At 41.5% G+C, this 23,576-nt stretch overlaps 1 protein-coding gene across 1 annotated transcript in view; it reads right to left on the bottom strand.

Annotated features, from left to right (window-relative positions):
- Window positions 1-19,033: 19,033 nt before the first annotated feature.
- The window catches only part of LOC137912622 (A-kinase anchor protein 13-like), a 45,091-nt gene continuing 40,548 nt past the window's right edge, over window positions 19,034-23,576 (bottom strand). The window contains exons 27-31 of the mRNA XM_068756759.1: window positions 22,906-22,956; window positions 22,492-22,764; window positions 20,818-20,997; window positions 20,113-20,407; window positions 19,034-19,137 (exon numbers count right to left, since the gene is read on the bottom strand). Coding sequence (XP_068612860.1) covers window positions 19,085-19,137; window positions 20,113-20,407; window positions 20,818-20,997; window positions 22,492-22,764; window positions 22,906-22,956 — 852 coding nt within the window. The 3' untranslated portion in view covers window positions 19,034-19,084. The remainder of the gene's footprint in view (window positions 19,138-20,112; window positions 20,408-20,817; window positions 20,998-22,491; window positions 22,765-22,905; window positions 22,957-23,576) is intronic.

Below are 23,576 nucleotides of genomic sequence, written 5' to 3'. Positions count from 1 at the left end.
TCTCTTTCATAATTATTCAGACCCTTTTAACTTTAGAGATGGTCATAACAGACTTAACAACTCAGTTCACCACTAGGCTTTTTGTTATCCTTGTGATTTAAGGTCCCATATTATACCCTTTTTCAACAAGTTAACGCAGTTCCAAGACACTTATATGAAATATCTGTGACAGTCTTTGGTCAAAATAACAAACAGATGCTGCAGGACAGTGTCCGCCAATACTGTCTCAAACAGCTCTGTCAGAAACGCCTCTGAAAATGAATGACCCTCTGTGGTTTCCGCTCATCCTGCAGCAGCTGGCAAGTTACAACATGCAGTTACCCACAGCTAACCAGCCTCATGACCAGACAGAACAAATAACATTAAAATACTCACATTTGCCACCTCATCCCCCCTCCTGTCACAGACAGTTGCTAGTGCGCCTTCTTTGAGATAAAGTTTCTTAACTAGTCCAGCGTCATATTGGCCGAGGACCTTATTAAAGCAGTTAGGCTCGGAGTATCGCGCACACTAAAACATTTAGGTAAATTTTTGCCGGAAAACAATGCCACCAAAAATAAACTTTATCGACTGACTCAGTTCATCTGTCCTCTGAAGCTGGTAGCAGGGTGGCTGGGCACACTCTTGGGGTCAGGGTGGGGAGCTCAGTCACCAGTGAGGAACTCGGAGTAGAGCCGCTGCTCCTCCACATTGAGAGGAGTCAGCTGAGGTGGCTGGGGCATCCTGGACGTCTGGCCTCGAGGAAGACCTAGGACACGCTGGACAGACTATGAAGAGCTGGAGGACGTGTCTTGGGAGAGGGAAGTCTGGAAATCCCTGCTGAGACTGTTGCCTCTGCGACCCGACGCCGGATAGGCATTTGAAGATGGATGGATACTAATCTATTTATGATTTCAGTGACATTCATAATTCATTTCATTCTAATTTAATGACATGTTTTGCAGTCTTTATCACCATTTTCTTTTTCTCGTATCGAAAAATGGATAATTGTTTTCAGCCACTTAACTTCAATTTATTGAAGATTTCTAAACATTAAAATCCCAGTAAATTAAATAATTTGTCTCCTTTCATTGTTTGTCTTGAAATAGAATTACATACATCATAACATAGGCCATTAATACCAGCCAAGGTGAGAATTATTGCATTTTCTTGCTTGTATGTGATTCAACATTTCAGGGTTGCACTGCTTATTTGTAACATCAATTTTAATGAATCAAGAATTATCTCGGCTACTTTATGACCTCTATGTGCTAAACAACGCCCGTAAGGTGATGTTAGCCTTTTCAAATATTGAATTACAGTATAGGTACATACTGAATATTGAACAACACTAAGAATTAATGTTGCTTCTGCAGCAGCTGCATCCTCCACATTATTGGAAATTTTGAATTTCACATTGAAGCGAATTTGACCTTTTATTAAACCAGGATTTGATATCATCTCATGTGATGCTTTCGAGTATCATCTGACACGGTTTTAATAGTCTTATCATCTACCTGTATTTCCACCTTTAACACATGCAGAATGTGCACATTGTGATGTATAAGACTGTATTACAATATTACAATAGACATGCATTGAGGAATGATGGAGTAGGGAATGGACAATAGAAGTTCCTGATGGTCCCAGGTGGTCTTCATGCCTGCAACAAGACTTGTTTTGTATCAAGATCCTCACAAATTCTCTCAAAGCCTATTTTTGTTAATTGTCAATATTCACAACAGATGAAACGTTTGTCATAAACATTGACACATTTAAATGAGCTGACAGTGGAGTTGCCAGTACCACGGTAATAGTTGACAGAAGAACCAAGAGTCACAAAATCAGGAAGCAGCTTACCTTGTACTGTATATGCTCTACAAAGACTTCCCTCCTAATCCGCCCACAGAGTCTGCATAACTATTACATTGCGTGCTAGCTCATTGTTCTTGGAGCGGATGGTAATTGCAGAGTAAATAGTGAAAAACACCATATGTTTAATTCTTGATCATCTGTGAGATACATTTCACACTTTTGCACTGCAGCACAGTCCATCAGTAGAGATTTAAAACGGCATGGTTTACAAACAGCTAACAGCTTCCGTGGAGATTGAATCAGCTCCCTGAGGACTGAATGAAAGAAAAAACATGCGTTCACCAACTTCATATTACATACAAGAATGTCTTGTACTTTCTTCTTTTCTTTCTGCTTGCAAGACAATGTTATCAAAAAAAAACCAACAGCATTTGCTGCTACGGGTATCACTGCCCCCTTGCTCTCTCTCTCTCTCTCTCTCTCTCTCTCTCTCTCTCCATCTTTCCATGATCTACCTCGTCTATTCTGGAAGACACAGGAAGACCGCAGCTTCACTACAAAGCCTTGTGATGATGCTCACTGACGAGATCTCATGCTCGTGCTCTCATCACGTAAAAAAAGACCCTGTCAACCCACATATGCAACCACATGCACTCCTGGTGATGTGTACATATGCTTTACACGACCTCTGTTGCCCACAGCGTTGTCAGGCCATCCATCTTGTACAGGAGCACAAAGTGTACAGTAGAGGGAGCATGGCAGGAACTGTGGGACTGAACCGTCTTCGCTCATTTCCCCTCAGCCTGCCGGTGAATCTATGGATGCTGGTGAGCCTTCCTCTATGCATGTCTTATTCCTGAATGTATCTCTTCCCTTCATGCCAATGTGTCATTGCAAGTCAATGAATTATAGGAGCGACCTCTTCAAGCAACCATAGCACTTATAACAGCAGAGGTCTTCATCAGGTAGGCAAACAGCATCTTCCCTCCTTAGCTGCCCCAGGCTACGGTGCGTACACATACTGTAAATCTTACTAATACACTCAAAGACAAAGGGCAAAAGAATTTCATTTAGAATTAGCTTGCAAATACAAGGCAAGTTATTTTTTGTCTTTCTTTGTTTCTCCTTCTTCCTCACCATGCAGCACCTTGCATATTAAAATGAATAAGAAACCATGATTTTCATTATGGTGGTCAATAACTCAAAAAATAAATATGTTTGATGATGATGAGCAGAGACCCAGCCTGTACATCGCACGGTACAATATTGCAACTTCCATTCAAATGTAGATGTGGCAGGCCAAAATGATTGGCTCTTTAATTAATTGCATTATCATCAGCAAACACAGTGATTTTCTCCCAGCAGTGAAAGCTCCTGAGAGAAAGCAGATATTATTATGCAGCTGAAGCCGCTCCACTCACAGGAGGGAAACAGACACACAGTCACAGTGACCCCTACTGACTAACAGTGCACCGACACCCTGAGAGAGTATTACCTCTGCCACTTTATCCAGCGTTAAGAAGGCAAGGGGGGGGGGGGGGGGGGGCCACAGCCACGGGACATTGAAAGAACAGCATCCCACCAGAATATGAAAGGGATTTTTTTTTTTTGCCAAATGTTTGGTAGTCCGTGTAGTGCTCATGCATACTCAATTTCAGGGTCGCATTTGTCAGAAAACAGCTTTACATGATAGTGTGACGTCAATGTGCAGCATTGAAATGGAAAATATTCAGCCTCCCATGTCAGACATTCGTAGCTGGCAGGGAATGGTTCACAAACAGAGTGCATCTACATATGGGCTCAGGTTCCGAAATGCACAGGATGTTTTAGACAAACCTTGGTGAGTTAATATTGTCATAAAATATAAGTTAATTGAAAAAATAAATGTCTTACGGCTGTGATTTTAAGGGAAAATTAACTGCTAGCATGAATTAAACTATAAATTCATTAGGTAATTCCGATTCACATGGATTTCACTGTTTAGCCTTTGTCTCTGACTGTCCCTCTGAAACAGTCCGGCCTGACACAGACTTACATGCAAGTAATGCAATTTGTTGGACAACAGCAGCAGCAGAGCCGACATATGGTCAAACTGGCCGTAGCATATGTCCCCAGTACTCATGTTTAAGTATGTCTCCACAAACATGACAGACGAAGCCCCATATCCCCGGGCAAAGAGTCTGCTCCTTGCATCTTTCAAATAAATCCCGAGAGTAAAGATCATTAACAGCCATCAGAGTGGGCGTACAGCAGAGCAGAAAGCCTAGAAACATTACGCTTATGTGACTTCACAGCTAAAAGGAAACATGGGATGAAAGTCATGAACACGATTGTGCTTGTTATATATTTCTCACTGGGATCGCTGGTGTAAGTGCAGGGCTATTTAATTCTGATGACAACATTCCCTGTGATCTAAATATAAAGTTGGCTTGTGGAGATTATAGTTTTGAAATCTCCAGGATATGTTGATCTTTGGAGATGAAGAGCAAGTTCTGGAAAATGTCCACTCATGAAGGATGGGCTCATATCACCCATCTGTTCTTCACTCTTGACTGAGAGCAGTTCTGACAGAACCCAGGACCTTCTTGCTGTGAGGCAACAGCGCTAATCACTGCGCCATAGTGCTGCCCATTCAAATTATTGATCCATTTAAATTTTGGTGCGCTATGAAATGTTATAAAATTAACTAAATACCTCTTGCATCTACATAAAAGTATTTCATTCAAAAGGAAATAGTCCATCGTGGGTTTGGCTTTAAACTCATTCTTGAGGGTATATGGAGACAATATAATGTGACATTAATGGATAGAAACTAACTACAGCTATCTTTAGTGAATTTGTCACTCTACATTAACTGTAGGTGTGAATGTGTACGTCAGAGGGTGTTTGTCTATGTGTAGCCTTTCAATGAGCTCACAACTTGTCCAGCGTTCCCCCCGTGTCTCGCCCGATGTCAGCTGGTACAGGCTCCAGCATAACCCGCGACCCGTGATACAGATTAGCATCTGAAGATGATACAATTACGGATTGCCTCGTCTTCAAGAGGATGTATGTATTTGAGAGGGAACAGAATTGTGATACAATTAATGTGATCTGAATTATGTTGAAGCAGAAATAGAATAGAGACTATCAGACGTAACCCTTGCGTAAGAATTAAATTGCAGAATTTTGCTTTTAATTCCAGCAGTGACAGATGAGGTATGAGGTACAAAAGCAAGAAGCACATTTCAATGTAAGAATGAAAACAATGTGTGGCCTCATCTGTCAAACTTATAATTATGTAGGGGAAATTGGAGTCATAAGAACAAGGTCAACATTTAATTCCTCTGTTTTATGCTCTCTTTATAAAAGTTTTATTCAATGGCCAATTCAGTTCTGTCTCCCTTGTAACATTGTAGACATTAGATTTAGCCCTCTCTGAGTGCTTTTCTAGTTTTCTACATTTAAATATCTTTTAACAAGGTGCATGTTTTCCACATGACAGCAACACGTAACTAACTTCCTACCTCATATAACTGAAAGGCTTCTTGCTGGTTTTCATTTTCTGTGGGATTACTTGCTTAATCAACTGCAACTGATCAGCTGTTCTGATTGTATTTGCTTCATGCACATTTTGAATTTGACTCATTCTCATGTAACAGGTTTAGCCCAACAGCATGTAGTTCAGCAAAAGTGTCTCCAAAGTTAAAATCACTGATTAATGCACATCCATAAAATCATGCAATCAACGCAGTACGAAATGTTTGAAACGCGGCGAATGATTGTGAATGCGGCGATGTATCCAAACTTTAGACCAGTAGGCCTACTGAATAAATACAACAGTCTAGACCCATTTTTTCAAAATCAGGGCAATTCAAGAGCTATGTGCCCTCATGTTAATCCTGTTATCAGAAATAAAAGAAATGCCGGAAACAAACTGGAATGAGGCCCAAAGTAAGGACGGATTTTTCTATTTCTATGCACACTGTGCTGCACAATGGTCCATTAAACCGGAATTGTTTCCGTACTCCAGTACTTGCTCCTTCAAAATGAACAAAGCTACCAGGACCTGACACGTTCTTATTTCTGGCTGAAAGAGGAGCGCTGCATCCCCTCCCTGTTCGTTCCAGTCAGCAAGTTTTCATGGATGCAATCCAATGTCCCTGCAGTCTACAGGGTACCAGAAGGTCTCTGCAGTAATCTGTTGCCATTCCCTATACAATGCAGCCATTGAATTCACCCGGTGACAAAACAAAGATTTTTCTCAGTGTAATTAAGAAGTGATTCGTTCTTAGGAAAACACCAGCAAAGGCCCCCATGGGGATTCAAATGAAATGTAACTGAGGTTTAATGGGTCTCGGTGGTGGTAATAACAAGCAGCAATGAATATTCATATTTTTTTTAAGGACCAATAGGGCTCTGAATGTGTTTGAAATCTTTTGCTGCTGTGTAACATACCAAAGGCTGAAAAACATGCCTCTGCCAGCAGCAGTGTGACATGCAGAGGAGAACCAAAAACACAAGCGTCAAAGTTTGACCAGACTGCGCAAAACAGAGACACAGATAAGCTGCTGCAGTGTCCCGGCTCTGAGATCTATTTTTGAACTAAGTGTAATTATTCGGTGCGAGCCAGCTGGTCACCATGCTGCTTTTTTTGTTATGCCCCTGCTTCATACCGAGACATTTGCATACTGCTAAATTGGTAGAACCCCTGTACTGTCGCGTGCAGCCAAAGTGCAGCCATCATTATGTGCCTTGCTCAGGCACCAAGAAGATTGTTAAAAAGGCAGAGATTAAGAAACCATTTCCACAACAACTGTTCCACTAAAAGAGTTTTGTTTTGTTGCAATTCCTTTTGCACAACGGCGTTTTGAAGGCCTGAAACCAAAAACATCACTGAACCTCTTTGAGACAGCCTATTACAGTTTCAACCTTATGCACACAGGCGGATGGCATCCTATTGCTGAAACAACAGAGGGGCATCAGACTGCCTGGTATTGTTTAATACTCATCAAATGCAGATTTACTGAACAGCTATTGAGATGTCATTATGTGATGTCATGGAAACACAGAATCTTTGAAAAGTAAAGTCAAAATTTTAGAAAAGTCAAGTCAAGAGTTTTCCGCAACAGCGTTGTGTAAATGGAGCCGCAGCTTTACATGGGATTCATGCCAGCCACAAATCTCCTCTATTCTGCAGCTCTGGGTTGCGACTATATGATAATTTAGGACCAGGATCACCTGAATATTAAACTGTGCTAGAGGAATTGAAGGAGTTTCAAAGGTGGGCTTTTAAAAATATATTAATTCTGCATCCCCGCCACCTCCTGCCAGGCAGCAGCCCCTTCAATAGACTGAACTCAATTACACTCTGTCTCCGACCACATCCCCCAACAATGAGCACAGGGGAGCAAGTTCATGTCCGCATGTGCCCACAATGGATGTGGCTTCAAGGAACATCCAAGGAAGAGCAAAACTGTGAGGTAAGTGTTGTTGCATACAAATTATTTTCTATGCAATAACCCCAAAGAGACAGTGAGAATGAAAAAGGAGGACTTTGATAACAAGCCTTTGTTTTTCCCCCCATAATATAAGTTACTGCAGTCAAAACTCCAGGCTAATCACCACCAGTTGGTTAAATCAAACACTGCATGCATGATAATTACCAAGACAATAACTTGCACCCATGGAAAGTCTCCTCGTCAAGTAAGAAGCAGGCTTCAAAGAGAATCCATTAGCAGATGAAATGGCACTAATTTTAGGACACAAGTCCATTAAAAGCCATTTTCTTTAAAGAGTAAAAGAGAAAGCTCATGGGGATATGTAGTCCAGTTCTACTCCTATCAGCCAGTGTGGAAAAACAAGAGCATTGGGCCACTGGGACATTCCTGCAAGCATTATCAGCTCTGCTTAACTATTCTAAACTGACATCAATTGGTGTGCAGGCTCAATCCCAGCGGAGCTTGTTAGCCCCATTTAATGCTAAAATGAGCCAACGTCTAAGTCCTGCCCTGGTACTGGGAACAGTGAGTGCTGGCTACTGCTGTTGCATTAGGTGGTAAATGTAAAAAGATATAACACTAATTACTGAAGGGACACAGGTTTTGGGAGGCTGACTCGTGCATTCGTCAGAGCAAGGGGTCACTTCATCTTGGCACTCACACAAAGTAGTTTGTACATACTATATCTATATCTATATCTACTGTGTACAAATATTTCATTAAATGCTAAAAGGAAGAAAGGAGGTTATGATACTTAAACAGAACGTCTCACCCAAAACATGCAAAAAAGATGTAAAAGTTAAAATGCATGAATTGACCAAATGACTGTTTGGCAACACGAGGTTGCTTTGCAATGCTAAAACTGAGACGTTGTAAATGTTGATGAACAGCACCCACTCTGGCAACAAGGGGCTAGGGCAGATTGAAATTACATTTCCCATGATTCACTTTTACCACTCAGGTAATTGTTGTATCCAAAATCACATACTGTACTTCCATTTACCGGTACTCACATGCAAAATACAGTATATGAGTATACCTGTGTAGTGTGTGTAGTCTCAAATCAGATACCACTTTAGTGTCCTTATGTCATAAATTATGTGTGCAACTTTTAACCACAAATATTAAGTCACATTCAAAAAAATATATATCTGCTTACCGGTACTTTTTCATTCGAACAAAATAAATGGTTCAATGTGCTCCATGTTCCATTCAAAATATAAGGGAACAACTGCTTTCACAGCCCAGGGGAAGAAGCTGTTTCTGAGACTTGCAGTGCTGCTTCTTATTGTCCTGAACCTGTTTGTTGCCCGGGTGGGTGGGGTCTGTGGCGATGCGTCTGGCCCTCCTCTGGACTCTGGAGGTGTAAACAGAGTCCAAATCAGGCAGACGGTGACCCACAATCCCCTGAGCTGTCCTCACCACCCGGGATAGGTCCTTCCTGTCCTGTGCCGTGCAGCTGCCGTACCACACGGTCGCACTGAGACACAGGATGCTCTCTATCGTGGCCCGGTAAAAGTTGTCAAGCAGCACAGAGGAGAGTCCAGCCCGCTTCAGCTTCCTGAGGAAGAAGAGCCGTTGCTGGGCCTTCTTCACCAGGTGTCTGGTGTTGAGTGTCCAGGAGAGGTCAGAGGAGATGTGGATGCCCAGGAATTTAATGTTCTCTACACGCTCCACTGCTTCCCCTCGTATGCACAGGGGGGCGTGTTCAGTCTTCCTGGACCTCCTGTAGTCCACTATGACCTCCTTGGTCTTGCTGGTGTTCAGAACAAGGCTGTTCCTCGAGCACCATCAGGTGCACTATTGCTACTGTGCACAGTACATCTGTGACTCCATTCTAACAAACTTCCTTGAACTTGGAACCGCCTGCATTTATTCATGGTGTAGTATCGTAGGCTGCCATCAAGAGAAAACGGTTCATCAGTAATATTTATCTGTTTCTTGGTAGTTTTAAAGACCCTTATTTCTACATGGCTTTTACAGTGTCGAGGTAAAAGCTCTCACTAACAAGGAAGACAAAGTCGGATGGTTGAGAATGTAATGAAGATCAAAAGATGACAGCTTATTATGTGCTTCGTGAGGCTGGCTGGCATTTATTCTATTCTACCAATCTGATTGGCATAAATGTCTCCAGGGGTGGAAACCTGTGCCCCTTGGTCAGCTTTAGTTTGAGGTATTAAATGCTTCCAACCAGATGCTGCTTTTAAAGGTTTGATTAGACAGTCTATAAAAGAAAACAAGACATGTGTATGAAGAAGATAATGACCATTAAAGATTAAGACCATCAAGAACCTTAGAAAAGAAGAACTACTGTGAAAATGTATGGCTTGTTTCTTTTAAAGAAAAGTTATCTCAAGGCATTTTCCAGATAGTACAGAGAAAGAACTGCTGTTATAGAACCCAACTCTCACATGAACACAGCGCTTTGGCAAAGGAGGTGAAAAAAAACTTCCTTTTAACAGGCAGAAACCTTGAGCAGAACCCAAAAGTCATAGTGGGTGGCCATCTGCCTTGACTGCTTTGATTCAAGGTTGCTTCTTCTTAGTGTCTTAGTGAATTTATGATGATGATGATGATGATTATTATTATTATTATTACTACTACCAATAATAATAATATATTTATCATTGACTTTTATGATTTCTTCTGATTTCTATGTGTAACTCAAATGAACTGAAAAGGAAGCGTCCTGAATTTATGAACCTATACCAGAGAATAGCTTTGTGTTTAGTTTAGTTCTGATTTACTGAAAATCAGAATGTTAATCAGTGTTTTATATTCAGCTGTATATAAATGTCAACAGTGTTTTCAGAAGTCCAGCATCATATTAGATTCATCTTTTTTCCCCCTCGGCATGCTACTAATACAGAATAGAAATACACGTCTAACGCTGAAGGTGTAGTCACAACAGCAAAGGTTTAATTTCCTGGATTCTGCCTCCCTGCCTCACCTCCATGGGTTTCACCAATCATGCTGATCACATCAGGCAGCACTGAGGTCATCAATATCTTTAGATGCGACAGGCTGAGTGTTACCGTAGCAACAGGCTACATGACTAGCAAACAGGAGATCCGAGAAAATCAGAGCTTGTGCACGTCTTTGTGTTTGCACACTTTTTTTTATGTTTATGTGAGTGGCAGTGACACATTCTGTTTATATTTTCGCTTGGAGCACTTAAGGCGAACGTCTTCTAAATGTCTGTGGGGGTGTTTTGCCCCCCCCCCCCCCCCGAGTATGGTGCAGCGCTCTAGTTCACCATCTTAGAAATCCAACTGCTGAATAATGACGAGCTTTCTCTTTTTTTCTTTTTAAGTAGAGTGACATCAGATATGTTGACATAAAGGAGATTACTTTAAGTTCTGAGGAGGATATAAATAACTATACGTAATCCACATTAAACCGCAGAGCCACCAGGGAAGAAGAGCTGCATTTTAATCCAAAAGGCTCATGGGTCGCTCTTAAACCATGTATGAGCAAAAGAAAAGCAGCCAAATTAAGGGACACACTATTATGTATAATATAAGTCTGTCCATCACATTCTGTCCTGCAGCAACTCTGTGATTTAATGGCATGTAATATTTTAGAGGCGGCAGACAACAGGCATTTACAGGAGATTATAGCCAAGCAGCATTTGTCTTGTGCAAACAGGACTTCACAAAGGGATTCATAATAAAGCGCTCATTAGCAGTGGCTTATTTTTCTACCTTATTTGCCATTTCCATAATTTGTAAAATAAAAACAGCAGCTCATGCTTTCAGACTGCCCTGATAACATCACATACAGTATTTCCATTTAAATTACTGGCTTCTGTTTGCTCTTTCACAATTTGTTGATGTTTACTTGTGATAAAAATTCGGAACATTCGCGGCTCGTAGGGAAAGAAGAAACTTCAATGTACAATTTCCAGCGAAATTTGAGTTACACATTATTCTATGAGAAGGTTGCTTCTTTAAACAAATCTAAAGAAGCGAGATCAATTCAGGATCTGCTATGGTGGTCTGTGGTTTGTGATTGATGTCTACATGAATACATTTGTATGTGCTTTGTTTTTCTGACCCATAACTGTGGCCTTAAATTAAACTGTAAAAACATACAGCCTTGTTATTTGCTCACTCTCATTATTGAAGAAATGCTTTGTATTGAAAAGGTACCAGGAGCTTTTCAGATTGTGTTCTGCTTCCTTTCTGTTTATTAAATGACTCGTAACGCATTAAGATCATTTAAGATGAAAAATAAATATTTTGAAGGTAAAGTGTTTCTCAGATAGCATATCCTTAAGGCCAGTAATAGTGAGTGGCTAAAATGTCATTCTGCTGGACTTCAATAATGACGATGAGAAGAAATGCATTACTTATCTGCCTTTACTTCTGGAAGAATCGTTTTTAAGAGTCTGCAGCCATTTGATATCCATCAAACGATTCACATAATGCTTTGAGATAACACTAACATCAGCATGGTAACATGCTCACAAAGGAAATGTTGCTGATTTAGCAGGCAGCGTGATTCCCATGCTCACCGTTAAGCATACCAACACCTGCTGATTAGCACTAAACACAAAGTACAGCTGAGGACGACGGGGAACTGGAGGTGAGGGGGGGGGGGGGGGGATGGGGGTGACGTGCTTTGCAAACATTTTGAAGAAAATCATCCAAAAATGTGCCACCATAAAGCAAAGATGCCAACCGCAGGGTGGTTCTGCATGACACAGACGGCGGGTCACTCAATCCAAGTGATTGCATTCTGGACGCTGGACAACTGAGCCAGACATCATGCAGTCCACCCAGGAGTGTTTGAGATGGTCTGAACCCTTCTGCTGCCCCTGAGCCACGGCTAAATAAAGTCAATCACTCAATGGTACAGCGGCTTTAGTTACATCAGTGGCCAGTGCAGGTGACTTTAATTATTAACACACAGTAACTGTAGTCTAGTGTGTGAAACACATTTCAGAGTGTGGTGGTGGCTTCCTGGACACACTGCGAGATTTCCAGACACCGGAATAGTGCGTGTGTGTATTTGTGCATTAAGGCAGGGTCACTGAGGAGTAATAGGATTGCTCTGCCCCGCTCCCTCTCTCGACACCCTGGCACAGACAGGTCTCCTAAATCATCCTCACATCTCTGAGCAAGATGGAGGACCTGGCATCACATCTCCCCGCCCCCCATCCTTGCTGCCGCCGTGAGCGCTCGACTCGATGTGGTACAGATACTGCTCACAGCCATGTTTTCCCTCAAACCTCCTGGAGGACTGGAATAATATCTACTCAGCATTCTGTAAATATCCACTGGGAGAATGTACCTCAGTTCATTGCGGCTGTGCTTGGGTTGCTTTATATGGGCTTGTCTGCTGATCCTTAACTCCTGCTCTTTGTTCTTGAACTGTTCTTCTCCTGTGTCCTAAAAAGGAAGGCATGTGCATGCAGAAGGAGCCTGTTTAGCGCCTGTTGTTATTTATATGTTATCTACACTCTTCCTCCTGTTCATGGTCATGAAGAGAATGCTGCCTTTTACTCATGTAGGTTTGGCCAAAGTAGTGCTACTATTTTTGTATTGTTCAGAGACACTCATAAAAGATTGAATTCCATAATGCCGTGAATGACAGACTCAGAATGTCAGGAAAACAGTGCAGTGCAGCCCCAAACAGGAGCTGGTGTAGAACAGTGGCAGCCCAGAGCCCCTTCTGGAAACCATGAAAATAAAGACAATCAGAAAAGTCATTTGCTTTGGCCACAGATGAATCAAGTTCTTGGGACACAAAGAGGATCCACGAACAGCATTGACTTGCCTTTGGGTGCAATAATAAATCTTTATTGTCATCATTCCCACCCTGTGCATGATGTATTTCCTCTCCATTCCACCTGTTTTAATGCCTTTAAGCTTGTTGTGCATTTACGGCAACAAATGTTCATAGATTTCTGAGGCAGCAGGCAGTTCTGCACATTGGCGCAACACCAAATGGCAGACACATCAAGTTAGCGTGAGGATTTTGCAGATAAAGAAGTGGAAATTTGCCTCAGGGGCCCAAACAAAAAACAAATCTACAAAAGTAAATAGTCAATCAGAGAGATGGACTCCATCTGAATGAAGAAGGAGCTTCATGTTCCTCAAATATGCAAACTGCTTGTTACACCATACAATATCAATTAGAAATGTCCGTGCATTTTAAAGCAGATTTAAAAGCAGGAATTTTTCAGTAAGCGGTTTTATATTAGGCAGCATGTTGGCGGAGTGGTGGGCGTAGTTGCCTAACAGCAAGAAGGTTGCAGGTGCAAATCCAACTTGGGGCCTTTCTGTGAGGAGTGCGTATGTTCTTCCCATGTCTGTGTGGGTTCTTCTCCGGCTTCCTCCCACCACGAAAAACATGCAAATTAGGTGAATTGGTTACATTAAATTCTCCGCAGGTGTGTGAATAATTGTCTGTCTGTGTGGCCCTGCGATGAACTGGCAGCTTGTCCAGGGTGCCTCTCGCCCATTGGCTGCTGGGATAGGCTCTGGCACTACCCGCGACCCAGTTACGGATAAAGCGGTTGGAAAATCAATCAATGAAAATCAATCTACAAATTGCAATATTTGTACTAAACTAAGGCATGCGAGTCCTGCTTCCCTGCTGATTTCATGTTGGATACAAACTGATGCCCTTATAAACATGCTATACTTGTCCTGTCCAAAAATAGTAGGAGTAATGTAGTAATGATCACAATCTTGGCTGCTTAGGAAAATTATGTCAACATTATGAAGCAATTGTTGCAGCGAAGATCAACATCTCAAAGAAAACGTAACAATCTTGATTAAAATTGAAGCATTGAATCATTTTTATTGGAGTTAAAAAAAAAAATTCAAATTTTCAGAGTGATATTTGTGGTCATAGGAGGAAAGTATACCTACATGCAGTATAGTACATTTGCATATACTAATGTATATGATTGACCTGAAATATCACTGACAGTAATTGAAATCATTTTGAGACTGCAAATGAACAGCAACACAATTGTTTTACTGTCTTTTTATAGTTATTCTAGTTTTTCACGAGTGTGCATGGATAAAAATGTTCCAGTCCTGTAAATGTTTCTTCGAGTCACATGCAAATACACTGGGAGCAGTAAAGCTGATTTGATGAGCAGAAAAAGCTACAGAGTGCACCTCAAAGACAAACCCTCACTTTGGCCTGGAGACTGCAGCTATTGGAAGGTGGATTGCAGCGTATCTGCCTCAGGGCTCAGCTCAAAGCTGCTTCACAGCTATCAATTTGACAGACTTTGTTGATCATGATATGACAATAATTAGTTTGGCCCTGTTGGATTTATCTTATCTTTGGCATATAATTAATCAGTATGACTGCAATAATTGCAACTGTTAGTCATTCTTTTAAGCTCAACACACTTATTTACAAGCCACTTTTTTTCTTCTAAGGCATAATTGGATTGTTTTATTTGTAATAATTGCATTGTGAAGATAATATTTTCTATCTCCCCGTCTGTCCGCCTCCCTCCTCTTTTTGTAAGAACGATCCATCCCTTACTATCCTCATCACCCAGAGGCAAAGCACTTTCTGCCGTACGTTGCCAACAAACTTGCTGCTGCACAACTTTGATTTGGTGGGAATAATCTAAAAAGAGAAGGATAGCTTCTGCAGTGGTAAGCTCCAGTAAACTAAATTTAATGCATGAAGTTATTCACTTTTGCTTTTGGTCTTATCAGATAATGTCTCTGGGGGTCGTTAAAAAAAAAAAGGCTGCAGAAAGATTCTGAAGTTTAATTTATGAGCGAGTGCTATGGGGAAATGACGAAATATGTGATGGTGATGAACCATGATGTACAGTACAAGATTATAAAGTTAAGGATTTGGTGATAAATTCTCATAGTTGATTTTTCTAGAGGTAAAACACTGCAGGGTTGAGCAAGCAGGAAGCTGTCTGCAGCAATGGGAGAGTAAAGGAGCTGGTTCCCTGGAAGCACCGCTGCGAGCCTGCACGGCTGCCAATCCATCAAGCTGTCACCTGCCCCTTTAGTGGCGCGGCTTTAACAGCAGTACCACTAGAAACAGGAAATCAAACCACTTACAGAATTTCAGGGTAGCAGCTGAACTGAAACAGAGCAACTGGATTAATGAAAATAAGTGTTTACTGCAATAAAGGAGAAAAGCACATCTCATTTCTGAAACAAGCAAGAGAAGACAATTCAGATCCAAATATTTCTCGTCCATTTTAGAGATTAATGATCAGTTTTTACTTTGAAGTCAAGTCACAAGCATTTAATTTTGTGTTGATTCAAGGCTGGGCAACAATGAAATGAAGAGTTGCAACTGACAATAGTGATAGATGATGTGTCTGATTATGTTCTCCAGCAGTCCTTATTATTGCTCAAAAATGTGAAAAGGTTATTGGAGTGCAAATCACTACATTCCATATTTTGCTTGACAAAAGAACGCAAACCCCAGATATGATCAGATTACGCTCACATTAGACTAATAAAAGCGGGGAATGAAAATTCTGCAATTTTCTCTTTTAATACAGTACAGTATCTACAAATACGGTAATATATAATGTCTTTAATAAATGTATTTCACATCAGAAAAACGAAACCCTCTCCCGAAGATAGACACATTTCACAGGAAATGGAGTTTACATCCAAGTAAACATGGAGCATATACCTCCTTAAAGGCCCTGCATTCATATCTGTTTAAAAGATATTACATTTAGAAACAAATTTCTAAAAAGTATCTTAATGTTTATTCTTAAAACATGTGTGGTGTCTGTATAATTCAACAATTGTTTTCTTGCCCTAATGAGGGTTAATCATCACACTTATAGGATTAGAACAAATCAAAGATCTGGTGAGCCTCATTTTATTGTACAACATGATGTACAATAAAATGTGTTTTACCCATGTAGAATGTTTTTTATGATAGATGTTATTCAATATTTTTGAGGCAATAGACGGAGCGATAAATAACGATATATTTCTTCTTCTCGTAATCAATCTCAGCTAAAAAAAACAAGTCAATAGATAATTTGGGGTTGGAGCATGTAATTACACTTGTCAGTGAATGAGGTGATAGTTATTGAAGCATGCAAGGTCATTCATTTTCAGAAATTTGTAATAAAAGAAATAACAAATCAAAACCCTCAACATTTCAATTATGATTTTATTATGAGAGAAATATGACTTTACATCGCCCCAAGGGTGAGAATAGAACATAAATAAAACATTCTTACAAAATGTTGCAATAAATCACAAACGGAAACTTTTTACATTTGATTTGTTTTATACATGAATCATATTTACATATTTTTCTTTGCCCTTTTTTTTTTTACATTGTTGGGAATGAAACAATTCTGTACCACTTTCATGGTACAAGTGTTTCAAAGCAGAGGTGTACAGCCCTCCTGTTTCTCCTGAGAAGATGCTGGGTTCTACTCTAGTGCACTTTATCATTAAGATTTAAGGCTACGCAGGGTCCCCCTGATAGAGACATCCGTCTCATCACCAGGACCATCATCGCTGGGACGAAGTTCATTTTCTCGACGCATCTGCTGATTGTCCCTTGCAGAGGGAGGTTTGTGGTTCTGCCCAGTTGCTCCTTCCAGTCGTTAGAATGTCTTTTCTCATTTTAAAGCTGCTGTCTGGTTTCACTGAATAACCAATTACAATCTGACAACGTATTTGTTGCTGCAGTCAATTACAAATGTCATGGGGAAAATAGAGCGCGAAAGACTGCGCTTATCACTGAACGGCAATGACCTGCTGAGAAAAATGACAATTTGTCACAGCAAGAAGGACGTATTAAAAAGAAATTAAAGAGTAGTTTAATCATTTCTGCTCTTCAGTTGTTTTTGTTAGAGAGGGAACAATTTTAATCAATAGGTGCAGTGCTCCCTAGTGGCCAAAGCCCACCTGAAGGGAGAGGAGAAAACAAAGCCCATTTCTCTGGTTTTTAACAGGATTACACTCGAACCATAAACAAAAAGACATGAAGCTACTAATTGGCTAGCCCTGTAAGCCTCTTAGAAGACACACTATAATAAACCAGCCCGGACATGAAATCAAATCCTCAACAGAGACAGCAGGTTAACAAACAAGCACTTCAAGACAAAGAGGCAGCTAGAAAGCAGGTCCTTGGAGCCGCTTTGTCATTCACCCAACACATTTTCCCTTCCTACCTGTCCAGCAGGTAGTTGCGGCCCTTGATCTGGGCTCGGTGGTGGAGTTAAAACACATGCTTAAAAATCAAGATGGTTCACGCCACCTCGCAAACATTAAAAGCCGCAAAGCCCTTTGTTGATCTGAAACCCGAGCAGGGGGACACTGCAGCATTGTTAACGTTCTTTAGTACATTTTCTCTCTTTGGATCATTGTTGCTTTTCATTCGAATCAGTGCCCTTGATTTACACACACACAAAAACACAAGGATCTCATTGATTGATATCTTACACTGATAACTAAAAAATTGCATCAACATGTCAGGACCAAAGTGCTGAACAACACCGAGTGTTGGTTAATTTGAAATGATCAGAGACTCAGGCGGTACCCGCTGAGCAGGTTCAGTCATCAAAGGTCCAAAAAGGGACACACAACATCATTTGCTGCTTTTTGATAAATGCCCTTTCTCAGTTTTCTCCGACCAGCTGCTTTTCCCGTAAATTTCCCAAAGCCATCAGCTGTGTGGAACTATTAAGAAGAGGAGGGTAGAAACAGGAAGCTCAACTCTGACAGAAACCGTATGCTACATGAAAGGTTACATGCAATAAAAAAAATAAAAAAAACTGAAGGAAAGCCACGCTTTTTGTCACTTAGATGAAAGATGAATATTAAATAAGATGAAGTGAGGATCAAATTAATAACCATCCAAGGCTCTACGAAACAATGAAATACAAGACTGAGACATTTGATGCATATCCCAATGCGGAGTCTGGTGTAGCAGACAAACAGCTGAAGAGTTTCACTCCAAAATGGAGACATCATTGCTTCAGAAGCATTAAACACCAGCCAGGGAACATGATTAATGGCATTAGGTAATTATAGAGGATTACTGGAGGCGTCGATCCCATTTCGCTTGTAATCCTGAGGCAAAATCCGTGAACAAAGTGAGTAGTCAGTAGTGGAATGTTACTTTCAATGTGGATCTGAACATTCTATCATCAAACAACGGACAGATTTTCCTCTGTGGTTTCAGTTTCATTTAACCAATAAGGTAGGATGATTAGGAGCTTCCAGTGCCGCATGGAGATTGTTGACATTCAGCATCTGTTTCCAAGTGGTATGTAATGGTTCTGTTACAGGGTGCTGATTGGACCCAGTAATAACCATGGAAACAAAACGGAAGCTGAGCATCTGACATGCTGGACAGGGCTTGTAACACAATCTGCTCTCACACGACTTCAATTTGACAAGTAAGCAGATTCTTCAACTTGAATACTTGAATTTGCTGTAATTTAACCACAACATCTTGAAAAGAGTTTCTGGCAAACTAAAAATGTGCTATTTCACTTTGCACTCCGCGGGGGTATACGTACTCACACCATCAACATATTTAACTTACCAGAAACTAAGACCCGTGGTTTAATTTAAAAATAAAAATATATTTTTTGTCTTTCTCTTGCATTTAATAGTTGACAGCACGACATGATGTGCAGAAATGACTGAAAGTCTTTTCAAGGTGATTTTCAAGGTGCCAGAGAGCCTGCTAGTTAGCTGCAGCCTTACTCGTGAAGATGAATGTTATTACTACTTGGCAGCAACACTCTCCTTTGGATGTTAGAACAGCTGTGATGGGTTGCTGATGATGACGGAGGAGGAGGAGGAGAGTCATTTTACTCAACAGAAGAAGATCTGCCCATCCACAGGAGGTTCTGGGAGGTGCTCGGGGTCTGGGGGAGGAGAAGAGAGGAGTAAGTGTCACCATCACAAGGGTTAAGAGGATTATGTCTCATCTCTGAGGACGGTTAGTGCGCTGCATCACCCCCCCACCCACCCACTGCCCGAGTCATCTCAGGCCCATTCCAGAACTGACGCTCAGGAAGCAGCTGTGTGCGTTAGCTCGCTGCTCATCAGCCATCATTTCTTACACACAGAGGGATTTTACTTTCAAGAGTATCGACTCCTTTAATTCCTACTGTTGCTTAAGTAAGGTGTGCGTATCGTGTTCAGTGTGCTGCTGTTCCAGAAAGGCAAGGCGACTCATTCAAACATTTTCCAAATGCCTTCTCAGCTGAACCTGAGACGTCTCCAACGTGAAAGGCGTCAAAACTCTTCCTAAAGTCCATCCATCCATTCCCTTATGCTTGTTTCCGCTTTGCAGGTCACGGTGGGGTACAGCAGTCCCGGACATGGATGTACATAGATTAGTGCTCAATCCACATATGAACCACGCTAATTGTCTCTGAAATCTGCTTCAGTGTCGTCTTTGGATTAATACAGAAATGATGTCTGCAAATATTCTAATTCAAATGCAATTCAGATATTTAATTCATAATACTAGAGCTACCAATTATCTTTCTTAAAAAGACAGATGTATTTAACTACCACTTTAATATCTCATCTCGTCGTCTTTCTGGCCAGCTGAGAGATGTAATCCCTCCACTTTAATACATGTACATCAAATTTAGTTCCTGATCTGCCCTACCCAGCATGCACTGCAGCTTGAAGTGAGAGTAGCGAGTACATTTTCCTGTTTGGTCCATTGCTGGCTTCCTTCCATACATCAACCTTTCATGTTTCTTCTGTCTGATAACGTCAGGTGTCTTATCTTGAAAATCAAAAACGCTTGAGTCCAACCTGTTCACTCAATGAATGATTCAACCAAACTGACTCTTGTCCCTTCTCTCCTGTTCTCTCTTCCTTACCTTCCGTCTGAGCACTCCCTCCTTTGCCCTTCTTCTTCTTCTTTTTCTTCTCCTTGTCTGTTTTGCTCTTGTTCTTGGCTAGCTGCAGCAGGCTTTTCGAGATCTGGTTGTTGGCTTCAGTGCCCTTGAGGTTGGGATTGGAGGATGAGGTAAAGGGATTGAGGATTCTCCCTTTGGGCTTGGGAAGCTGGAGCTGCAGGCTTTGGAAGGAGGAGGAGAGTTCCAGTGGATCCAGCTCCAGAGACCTGGAACTGCCGGGGACATGGGATTCATCCGATGTTGTAGAAGGAGTCCGCTGGAAGCAAGGGATAGAAGAAAGATGTGAAGTCATTACCTGTATCTCTTAAGCAAATATATATGAAAGGTGATGTTTTTTTTACCAACACTGTAATAAATAGAAGATGAGCAAGGTTGTTTCCAGAAAAAACGGCTTAAATTGTGGAAAATGTATATGAATCTATGTAGAGGTTATGGAATAGAAGCCAGGGAATGTAACTCTGCTTTTTGAATGCAGTGCAGCACTGTCTGCTGGTTAACATATTTCAAAAAGCTTTTATAGAGCAACCAGGTTCAGGTTCAATAAACACGCTGTTGAAGTGCCCTTGGGGGGAAACAACAACTCATTGAAAGATGCCCTGCAGGGGCAACAGCTCATGGCATCGTCATTGTTATCATTATCATCATTTGTAAAGTGTCCCTGCTCACCTCGGCCACGCGGACCTCCCCCATCTTGTTGAACTGCCGCTGCACGGCCTCCCTGTCCCTGTCCAGCTTCCTCTGGGCATCTCTCAGCCTCTCCAAGTCTCTCTGGTACTCGTCCTTCTTATGCTGCAGCTCCTTCTTCTCCTCCTCCAGGTCCTTGTGCTGCTTCAACACATCCTCCACCTGCAGTGGGTTGGAGGTCCAAGAATGGATTTATTGAAATGTTGGCCATATAAATATCTGCCTCTATCTATAGAGTGGTTTCTAACAGCGGAAAAAGTATTTTATAAAATTTTATATTTATTTATGGTTTCAAGAAAAGACTGGGATCGTTGTGGAAAGCTCTCCAACACCTGAATGGACCACTCCTCAGGTAAAGAGGTTCATTGGTAGCCGGTGATGGTATCAGGATGGAGTGTGAAATGGAAAGAATACAGTTCCAATCAGAGAGCGCTTTCATTTCATGCTTGGAACACCTTATTCTGCACTGATCTGTTGGACTATAATGACGGGGAGACAGTTTGTTCCACCTCTGTGAAGCCTGCGGAGGCATTAACAACACTGACGGGGGTCAGGAGCGTGACATGCAATACTCTTGTAACCGGCTCACGCGTGCATCCTTCCCTGGGGGTATTAAATGTGCAGCAGCAACAGGAAGTCTTACTTGAATAGGAAACAGAGGCGACCTCTAACTGGGGACAACGTGACATATGTCAATATGTGTTTATGCTCAGGGTTGCGTTACCCGTCGTGCCAACAATGTGATGTTGTGACACTTTGGGTTGATCCTTTCTGAACAAACCAAAACGGGCCACAAAGAAGGGAACTCATTTTGTCAGTGTTGAATGCTGTCTGTCTGAAAAAGGCTTCAGCCATTCAGAGGCATTGATGAGGAAAGATTCACCCTTTAATGAAAACCCTTGCTTTTCAATGCACAAGTGCAAGATCATCAGAAGATGATCGTTCCAGGTGGAAGTTTAAAAGCATCTGTGATGGTGTGAGGGGGGGGTGTTGGTGCCCCTAGTATAGGCATCACAACTATAGAGGAACCATCAATGTTGAAAGGCACATATTGATTTTGGAACGACAAATACAAACAAGTTAAGCAAGACAATGAAGTCACATTGTAGCGTCTCGCTACAGTCTGGGTCCTCAAAAGATGCAGTGGATTATGAAGAGCTCCAGTAATGAGCTCTAATTACAAGCATCAAATTCAGAATGAGCGCATATATTAATAAAACAATAACAAATATTGTGCATCTGGTCTTTGCAACTGCATTGAATTACATGTAGATAACAAATCTTATCTTTAGGAATTTTGGATTGTATAAGGTGCTATTATCCAAGATAGGAAATGAGTACAGATGTGTGTTGGGGCCCCTTCAAGGTCACATTAATGCAAATGTCTCCTTCTATTAAAGAAATACACGTCGGTACTCTCTCTTCTTTAACACAAGCTTCTAACTGTCTCTGAAGAGGAATTGTTGTCCTAGTTGTTGCAAATTGCAGGAAAAAACTTTCTGACTTATCTCTCATCAGAGAGAGCTGGTCTCACGAGCTGCATTTAAAGCTCATGACTGGAATGCAGACACATCTGGTTGGAAATGTGGGATTTCACACAGGTAGTTAGTAAAATATTTACCTATTTATTACTCATGGATAAGAAGGCCCAGTTACCTGTACGTGCACCAGCCCCTCCCTTTCAGTCAGTTGCTGCTCCCTCAGCTCCCACTCTCTCTCCCGTCTCCTCCTCTCCTCAGCATGAGCTGCCTGCTGTCTCTGCAGGGATGCCAGCTCCTGCCGCTGCTTCTCCAGGCTGCGCTGCTTCTCCTGTTCGATCAGTGTGCTTGGCCGCGAGGACGCCCGCGATAACGACGTGCAGGAGGAGGAGCGCTCACTCAGGGCCTGCCGCTGGTCCTCTATGAAACTATCCTGCTGAACCACCACAGCCTGTCAGACACAAGCACAGCAGCAGGACGGATAGTCCGGGTCAGTTACATATGCAAGCGCTACACCTGAAAACATCTTCAATTACGATTTATTTATCCTCTTTGTTTGACATTAAGTGATGCTTTCAGGCTTGTATGTTACCTGCAGAGTGCTGAGCAGGAGGTGCAGGTTGGACACACTGTGGAGTACCTGCTGTTAAAGAAAAGCTGGGTCACCGAGTGTCCTGTTGCATGGTGAAATCTGTTTGGTTGGCGTCATTGTTTATTACTGTACCCGACTTATAGTTGAAATTCACCATGGATGGTTGCAGTGCTTTCTTTAAAATGCTGACTTTTCCCTTTAATTAGCTCTCGCCGTGCATTGTATGCATTTATAAGTGCTTTCAGTCAGCTTTAAATTGACTTGATTTCACAATGATGTGACCTTTTCTTCATTCAAACACTAACAGAGACAAGGCCACTGAGCATTCAGCTGTCACAGAATACTCCAATTAACATTCTCTACAGACCGCAAGAGAATGTCTGAAGGAAGTGTTTCTGAACAAGATAAATACAGCACGGTGTCGATAACGGCCTATATAACAAATGGACCATGGTGGGAGGTAAAAAATCAAATTGGGGTGTACCAACATTTTATAATTTAAAATAAAAAGTGATCTTATAGCCAGTATATTTTTTTAGTATAGTTAAATGTAATGGATGAAGAAAGGAAACTACTCATTTATGAAGAATATTTTAAGTGAGAGCGCTTTTGAACGCAAGGGACTACTTAATATCTTGAGTTCTTGAGAATTGCTCACCCACACTGCTTCA

This window comes from Brachionichthys hirsutus, unplaced genomic scaffold (assembly GCF_040956055.1).
Source record: "Brachionichthys hirsutus isolate HB-005 unplaced genomic scaffold, CSIRO-AGI_Bhir_v1 contig_202, whole genome shotgun sequence".
Lineage (NCBI taxonomy): Eukaryota > Metazoa > Chordata > Actinopteri > Lophiiformes > Brachionichthyidae > Brachionichthys > Brachionichthys hirsutus.
This window is presented reverse-complemented; position numbering and strand designations above follow the sequence as displayed.